Source organism: Anopheles bellator, chromosome 2 (assembly GCF_943735745.2).
Source record: "Anopheles bellator chromosome 2, idAnoBellAS_SP24_06.2, whole genome shotgun sequence".
NCBI classification, from domain to species: domain Eukaryota; kingdom Metazoa; phylum Arthropoda; class Insecta; order Diptera; family Culicidae; genus Anopheles; species Anopheles bellator.
The window spans coordinates 71,208,385-71,216,760 of NC_071286.1; the positions used below are offsets into that span (position 1 = coordinate 71,208,385).

The window sequence follows — 8,376 nt, forward strand, 5'->3', positions numbered from 1 at the left end:
GTTTTCGAACCCGCTCCGTATTGGAAAGGAGTCCTCAATTCAATTCCAGTTCGGTATTTACGAGGGGGCGAAGATTTCCAGTCGCCCCGCTTTGATGAATCACCGTAATCAGTTATCAGCGTGTCCCGCCGGTGTTTAATCGAAAAACGACTCCGATCCGTCGTCGGAATGTGGATTATTTGGCCTGCAATTTTATGTACTTCATTTTCGGATAGAAATCTTTCGGTGACTCCGTTTTCGTGCTGCATTTTAATTAAACTTTTCGCTTACTGTTGGTTTAGAAAAACTTTCCGGCTTTCCGGCATCTCCGGCTCGGTGCCCTAGTGCGATCCATCTTCAGCGACCACTCCTGCGGTGTCCCAGAGTCCCACGGAGAGTACCGGTCGCGGTATAACATAATTTACGATGTTCGCAGTTTGAGGCAACAAATCATTCCATTTGCCTTCCCGGCAGCACCACAAAGCCCGGCTCATCCGTCCGGGTCGGCGTGAAGTGCGCTCGGACCGACGACCCGTCACCCGCCGGTGTATTCCGTGCACGTATCCAGAGGACGGAGAAAAAAGGAACACGCAACGGGAACTTCAAACTTTGTGACTCGCGCGACGACCACGACCCAGAAGCGGCTAAGCGGGCACTCTACAGACGCTGCAGACTCCGAAAACGTGACCACTCACTATCGTGGGGCGCCCATAACCAGTTGCATCCCTCTCGCAGCAGTTAGTGGGATAAGTACTGGCAATAATGCATAATATTATGATTACTTCGCCCGGTCCGCCCCTCCTGTTGATTCTGCTGTCGTCGGCCAGCCCCGGATTGTGACAACGGACACAGTGCATCGCTCCGGGGACACTTTTCGCCAGCATCCGCGAAGCATCCGATTCATCGCCGATTCATTTCGATGAGCGTTCATTCGGATGACCCTTCGGCTGCATGGTAATCAATATTAGAGTAAAATTGCGGGATTCGAGTTTTTCATTGAATTTCGGATCTCGGGGGTCCTAAAAAATAATATCTCCACAGAGCGGGCCGCGTGTTAGCCGATCGTGCGATTGCGAGGGCTGTAAATCAGATTTGGCTGGGGATGATGGTTGTCTGCTCTGCGCTTCCACCTGCTAGGCCACAGTGGCCACAGGGCTTTTCCGGTGCCCGCAGTAAAAAAGCTTTCGAAACAGGACTCCGTCGAAAAAAACACCCCGAAACACGACGATCTGTTTGTGGCTTTGCGTGTGCTTCCAAACAATTAGCGAACGCAATCCGGTGTGGCCGGGCCTCCGTTTTTTGCGCATGTTTCGGCCGCATTTCCGTTGTCCGTTTTTGCACGGAGCTTAATGCATTCCGCCAGCATGGTGGCCCTGATCGAGTGGAAAGAAGTTTTGCATGAATTGTTGATTGGCACACACGGGCCCGGCTCGGGCCGGCATTCGGTGCGTGCGTTCGATAGAAGCTTATCCCTCCGAGGGTTCCGGTTAGACAAACCGGAGCTGCCTGCGCCTGCGATAGTAACCGACAGCACAATGCCTGTGCCACGGACCGTGGCACAGGGGGACGTGTTTTTCCTTGCTCGCAGGAGTTCCTTTTACCCTCGGCGCGGTTGGGTGATAAAATTTGATGGATTATAATGCATCCCTCCGATGCGATAGGTGATTCATTTTTCATGCCAAACATCGCACCCTTCGCGGTGCCGCACTGGTTATTGGGAGTCTATCGCTGGAAAAAAAAGGAGTACACCATAAAAACCCATCCGGAACCGCGTGAAAATTCATTCACGAGATTCTGTCCCAACCAGGGATAAAGGCGACATAAAATCTGGGATTCCTTCGGATTAGTCCTGTCGGTCGAGTTCCCGGATTTCTCGCTTTAACAAAAAGAACCTCATCCTAATGGTCGCTTAGCGAAACAATCGACCGACGAGCTCGAGCTCCTGCAGTGAATACTGAATACGGGGTCGGAAATCAACCCTTAAATAATCTCATTACGCGCCATACCAGTGCGCCGTGTTCCGTTCCGAGCGCTTCGATCGCACTCGATTGGTCCGTGTCCTTTTCTTGTTTCAGTTCAGCTCCGGGTTCGGTGCGGTGCTGACCACGGTCCGGTGTTCGATGGCCGAGGCACAGTGCAGTACATTTCGTACCCTGTTGGAATGGATTTGGTAACTCTATTGGTTGGAAATCAATGAAGCAACATTGATTTGTCCAAACAACGCTCGGTTGGCCACTTGTCTGTGGTCTCTCGTTTTCTCTCTCTCTCTCTCTCGCTCAAAAGGCGTCATCTTCAGACTGCCGATGGGCGGGTTGAATGTGGGTCACATGAAAATAGCGTATGTAGCCATAGGGCTGGGGCTGGTGCTGACAACTACTCCCCAGCGGTGATCCGTTTATGCTGGACATGCTTTGTTCTGTGGGTGTCGCATTTCAAGATATCCAAATTAGGTGCCCTCCACACAACATACATGCGGTTGCCGTTGGCCGTTCCGATTCAATCGATCGACTGGTTCCCCCGGACCCGGACAAAGAATCCCGAGCAGAACACAAAGAGCAAAGATCTACACAGTTGCAGATTGATAGTGGTTCTTTGATTGAACAGTTTACGTTTCCGGCTGGCGGGCAGGCGGATTGTATGGAAATATAAATTTCAATTCCGATAAGTTTTTCTCCGCTTTTGTCTCTCCAGGTTCGGGAAGAAGTTAACCCACCGACCGAACGATGCTGTGTGCACCGGGCCAGCCCATAATCGAATGGTGCATCGCCCTCGGCGGTGGCTGGAGTGCCACATTCCTTCTGCGGAACTCAACTTCGGCCCTGACCGGAAGCCGGAGCGATAGTAACAAGACAGTTCCCACTTCGTCCGCTGGAAAGTGTGGCGCAAGAAGCGCACATCTATCGCCGTGATGGAAACAATCACGAAACTTTTAACGAAATAAAGTGAACTTTTGTGTTTCGATGCACCAACTTCTTGTCGGCTGCCGGCACTCACCCGCTTTTTCGGGGCTCGGTGACGAATTGGGTTGTATGGGGGTGGGTGGACGGGCGAGGAGAGCACATTTGTATCCCCGGCCCCCCCGGCCACAATAAACTACTCATGCTGTGAACATTCGTGCTCGGCAAATGATCATGCACAGACAAAACTTACAACGCACAAAGGATGTCCTGTCCCGTGCCCGTCCAAAGGGGTTGAAAGAAATTAAGAGCAACTACTGATAGTCGGCAGTGGCTCGTGGCGTCGGTTGACGCACGTGCCAAAGTTTGAGTAAAACAAATTACAGACCAACTCTCGCGTACGTGTTCCGCCACGCCGCGATCCTTCCGCGCGATCTCCGGAAGGAGCGGAGCACACATATTCCCACCATCGCACTACAGGGGGTGGGAGCCAAACTTTGGGCGCGTATATTGGAAAAGTTGGTCGTCTACTTAAACACCGCGAACCCGGGCCAGCCCGGGGCCAGCCCGCCCCGGTTCTTCACGAGTTCGCGCTGGTCCCGAGTCCGGCGTGTATGCAAATTGGGCACCGGGTCGGGGATCGGAAAGTGGCTGGTGCTAATCAAATTACTGGCCCCGGTCCCCCGGGAATGGCAGACAATTAAAATCGCGATGCCAAATTTAACCGAGCGTACTCCGTGGAGCTGGCCGGATTTTTCCCTAAGGATCCGAATGTTTCAACGTCGGTCAGTGTTTGGTCCTCACGATGGGAATCCTTACCGGAAGATTATTGTTTGCCACAATCCATCGCCGGTGGTAATCGCCGCCGGTTAGGTGCGATCAATTATTTAGTATTGACCTCCCAAAACTGTGCCCCGGACAGAAGCAACTCCCGAAAGTCCGGTCTCGCTCTCACTCTTAGGTGGAGCTGCGTTGAGTGTTTTCGTGCATTATATATGAATTTATGAAAACTTTCATGTCCGGAGTGGACAATCCTGCGTGGTCCTTTCTCTCTTTCTCGCACACTCGGTGACACACGGAAGCGGAAGCTCATCAGGGCGTCAGTCGGGGCGGGGAACGGCACGCTCAATTTCACCTGCCCATTAGAAGTTTCATTAAATTTGAATCAACAAATAAACTAACAAGCGATTAGTTTGTCGGTCTGTGTCGAATGCGGGGTACGATTGCGGTGCATGTAATTAATTATGGAACAGCATGGAATGCTGCACGCGCCGGGTAAACGGACGAACCCCGGGCACCGTTGGCACGTCACTTTCCACAGATTTCCGCAGATCGTTACGCTATCCGCGGCACGGCACGAACGGGGAGGAAAATAGCAAGGGGGTAGTTTTATTTGAAGCCTTCAAACAATAATCGGGAGACCGTCCGCCGGGCGGTGGGCTAAACTGTTGTGTTTATAATTAATCCGGATACCTGGCAACAAGCGTTCGGAGTGGACAAAGCAAGAGTCCGGCGCGTGTTGCACGTTGCCGATCCTGGGATGAAGTCCCGGCACAATGTACGGCGCGATGTGCATCCCAGGGATAATTGGGAATTCGGAAAAATTAGACTCATTGAATTGTGCCATTAGAGTCCCTTTTGTTTCTAGAAAACGCAAAGAGTTTTTTGATCGTAATCAATCAATCAAATTATTAAACATTGTGCATACCCGTTGCATACCTTTAGGTGTGATCAGAAAAATCGCCATTTACGCCTGAAAGTATGCAGTGTAAAATTTCTTACGCGATGTACGCCTGAAGGTATGCAAGCTGGTCACATTTGATATACGAAAAATGCTTCATCGTTCACCAAATAACACGAGTTGCACACATTTTTACGGCCACCAACAGACCGCAAATAATCAAACGAAAAGTCCTTTAGCACATTTGCACCAGATTGGCACACGATTTAATGATTGTCGTACCAGGAGCGGCCAGTAACCATCGCTGGCGCCTGCAGCTGCCCCGCGTATTGATTCTCATAAATTTCAAATAAATTCCCAAACCGGTGTGCCGGCCCGGTGCCGCTGCCCCGTCGCTGTAAGGGACAGCCCGGGCCGAGATGGCTGCGAACGATAATTTATAGGAATATGAAAACCGACGGCCCCGTAGGTCCCCCCGAGGCACTGCGGCTAACCAAGCGGCAACGGGACACACACCGTGCACACACATATATGTCTGGCCCCGCCGTGTGGCCGTAATTTGAATTGAATGATTCCGAATCCGCCGGCCACATGTGCAGCGCTGGCCTTGCTGGCCTTGTTTCGGGTGCACCCGGGGAAATGGGACCAAACGACCGATCGCCGAAGGATCACTTGAAGCGACCGACAAAAAAAGCTGAGAGGAGAAAACGGAAAGCCATAAGATCCGGAGCCAGCGGGAGAGTGGAAAAAAAAACCGGGAATCGCTAGCCTTTCGCGTACTTCTGCCACGTGGTCTCGGGAACGGGTCTGGAAATTGGGGACGAAAAAACGGCTTCCTTTTCTCATTTCGCTTTTCGGGAAGGAGACCGCTCCAGTAGGCCCGAGACCTGGCAGGCTTCCAATGGGGCCTGGGTTTTCCTTCCCCATTCCCACGTTTGTTCGGTGCACTTCTGTGCCTCGGTCTGTGACGGAGAAAAAATCAAGCCATAGGTTCTGGTTGAATGGCCACCCGGAACAGAAAGTCACATACCCGGGGGGTGCATGCATCCGTGAGGGAAATGAGTGGAAGGTTGGTCAAACCGGGGAACAGACCGAACAACAAGCACCGGTGCCGATGCTGGGGCTGGTGAGGCGAATTTCCACCCCGAAGCGAAGGCCACAGCGTGCCACGTCGTGTCGTGGGCACACGGTATCCGGAAAACAGGATCCGAGCCATCCTCCTTGCGGGTCCGTTTCGGGTTCATTTCCTTATTTCCGCACCGGTGGTGCCGCCAGAGCCTCGACTGCGGTTGTCCCTGTTGTCGTGTTCTGTGTGGTGGGCTCTTTTGGAGCCCACATCCCCGTGTTCCGGTGTCGCTCGGTGTCGAATCCTCCGGATGCGCCGGATGCAATCTGCCGTCACCCCCCGGGGACAAGCCGAGACGAGTGTCACACGGATTTGAAGCACTGCTGCTGCTAGGGCGACTTTTCCCCCGAGTGACCTTATTGATGCACGAGAGTGCATATCGAGCGGCCCGGCCAAACCGAAGAAGCAGAATGGCAGAACGCTTCGCTTCACATCCTTCACGAACTTGCGTCCTGCGCGCGTGACGAACGCTTCGGTTTCAATATTAATGCCCACACGCAAACCCGCTGATCACCCACTGGTCACCGGGCTTTAAATTCCGATCTCCGGCCAACTGTTCCGATTCCCATTAACCTGCCGTCGGCCGTCGGGCGATTTACAGGCGCACCGAATCTGGACTGCCCTATCATTTGCTGGACGAGTCAGGGTACTCAATTAATTTGATTATAATCAATTTCGAAAGCCGACCCGCCAGCGTGGCCGCCCCCGAAATTTGTGGAATCCTTCCCGTTGGGGTTATAAAAATCGAAGGAATCGAACCACAGCCATTCAGACCGACATTCCGGGCATCGAAATGCTGATCGAAGAGTGTCCCATAATCAACGTGAACGTGAAAGTGTGGCTGTTCTGGTCATACCTGCGGCGGCCCCAGATCGCCCGGTTCCTGGTCGGCTGCATTCCGGTGGCCATCCTGAACGTGTTCCAGTTCACCAAGCTCTACTTCTCGACCGGCGACATGAGCGAGCTCATCATCAACGGTTATTTTACGGTGCTGTACTTCAACCTCATCGTAAGTTGCGACGGCGCCCATTGGAATTCAAGTTGTCCCCAAAACTGAACGCCCATTCCACTTCCGCTGGCGCGCTAATGTGGTTCCGGTTCCGGCTGGGCAATCGGGATCGATTTTCGGTGACCACACGGCCGGGCAGCTACGGACATCCTTTCTCGTCAGCAACCGCCGGAAATTTGAGACGTTCTTCGAAGGCGTTGCCAGCGAGTACGAGCGGCTCGAGGTACGCGGTTTGTTTGCACGGCCGACGAAATTATGCACATTAAAGGAGCGCGTGTGACAAATGGGATGGGCGGGTTTCCTGGTTTGGCTTTCGTTTCGGGCGCAGAAAAATAATGAAATTCGACCCACCCTCGAGCGGTACACGCGCCGCGGGCGGATGCTATCGATATCGAACCTGTGGCTGGGCGCCTTCATTAGCGGCTGCTTCGTGACCTATCCCCTGTTTGCGCCGGGGCGCGGCCTGCCGTACGGTGTCACGATCCCGGGCGTCGACGTGCTCGCGTCACCGGTCTACGAGGCCGTGTTTGTCCTGCAGGTCTACCTCACGTTTCCGGCCTGCTGCATGTACATCCCTTTCACTAGTTTCTACGCGACCTGCACCCTGTTCGCGCTGGTCCAGATTGAGGCCCTCAAACAGCGGCTGGCGAAACTGAAAGCGTTCCGCCATGACCCGCAAGCCCTGTTCACGGAGCTGAAGGCGTGTCTGAAGTATCACAAACAAATCATTCAGTAAGTTCAGAAGGCGCCGCCGGTTAGCAGCAGATATCCTCCATTCGGAGCTCCCATTTCCAGGTACGTCCATGACCAGAACTCACTCGTCACCTACATCTGCCTGCTGGAGTTCCTGTCGTTCGGTATGATGCTGTGCGCGCTGCTATTTCTACTCAGCATCGTAAGTGGCCGGCCCTCTGTAAGTGTCCTGCTTTCGACTCACCACCTTCTGTTGTTCCATTTCTCGATAGAGCAATCAATTGGCCCAGATGATAATGATAGGATCGTACATCTTCATGATCCTCTCCCAGATGTTTGCCTTCTACTGGCACGGGAACGAAGTGCTGGAACAGGTTGAATCAAGAGACTGGAGAGAGAAATATTACAAGCCGTTAATATGTTTCGCACCATTGCAGAGCCTCGGCATTGCGGATGCGATTTACAACGGTGCGTGGCCAGACTTCGACGAGCCGGTCCGCAAAAAGCTGGTCCTTATCATTGCCCGCGCCCAACGACCAATGACGGTAATCTCGGGGGGAGACCGACACATTGGTTCCTGCTTATTTGTATCGCTTTTTTTACAGATTAAAGTCGGCAACATGTACCCGATGACGCTGGAAATGTTCCAGAAGCTACTGAACGTGTCGTACTCATACTTTACGCTGCTCCGCCGAGTCTACAATTGATTTGCTGTCACACCCCGAACTACTGTTTCCGTGCGCGTCAATCGGACCAATTATGAAGCTAATCACGTTTGGCTTATCACGTTAACTTTCAAACTCAAGCGCTCTGTAGATGGTGACCGCACAACACAAAATCGCAAACTAGTAAAGTGCTTTTAAACTCTCACTCTCTCCCTGTCTCTCTGTGTCTCTCGAGCCAGGAACACGATCGAATCGGACCGCTTTTCGCACCCCAACGGTTGCCGGAAGTTGAAAAGCTCGTACTTCATTTCCATTTTAATTGAAAC

The 8,376-nt window shown here is 52.7% G+C and overlaps 1 protein-coding gene across 1 annotated transcript; it reads left to right on the top strand.

Annotated features, from left to right (window-relative positions):
• Positions 1–6,476: 6,476 nt before the first annotated feature.
• On the top strand, positions 6,477–8,092 carry LOC131211605 (odorant receptor Or2). The gene is made up of 7 exons (XM_058205155.1): positions 6,477–6,692; positions 6,832–6,915; positions 7,021–7,424; positions 7,488–7,587; positions 7,658–7,759; positions 7,823–7,930; positions 7,991–8,092. Exons 1-7 carry the CDS (start codon positions 6,477–6,479, stop codon positions 8,090–8,092), a joined length of 1,116 nt encoding a protein of 371 aa, XP_058061138.1.
• Positions 8,093–8,376: the final 284 nt, after the last annotated feature.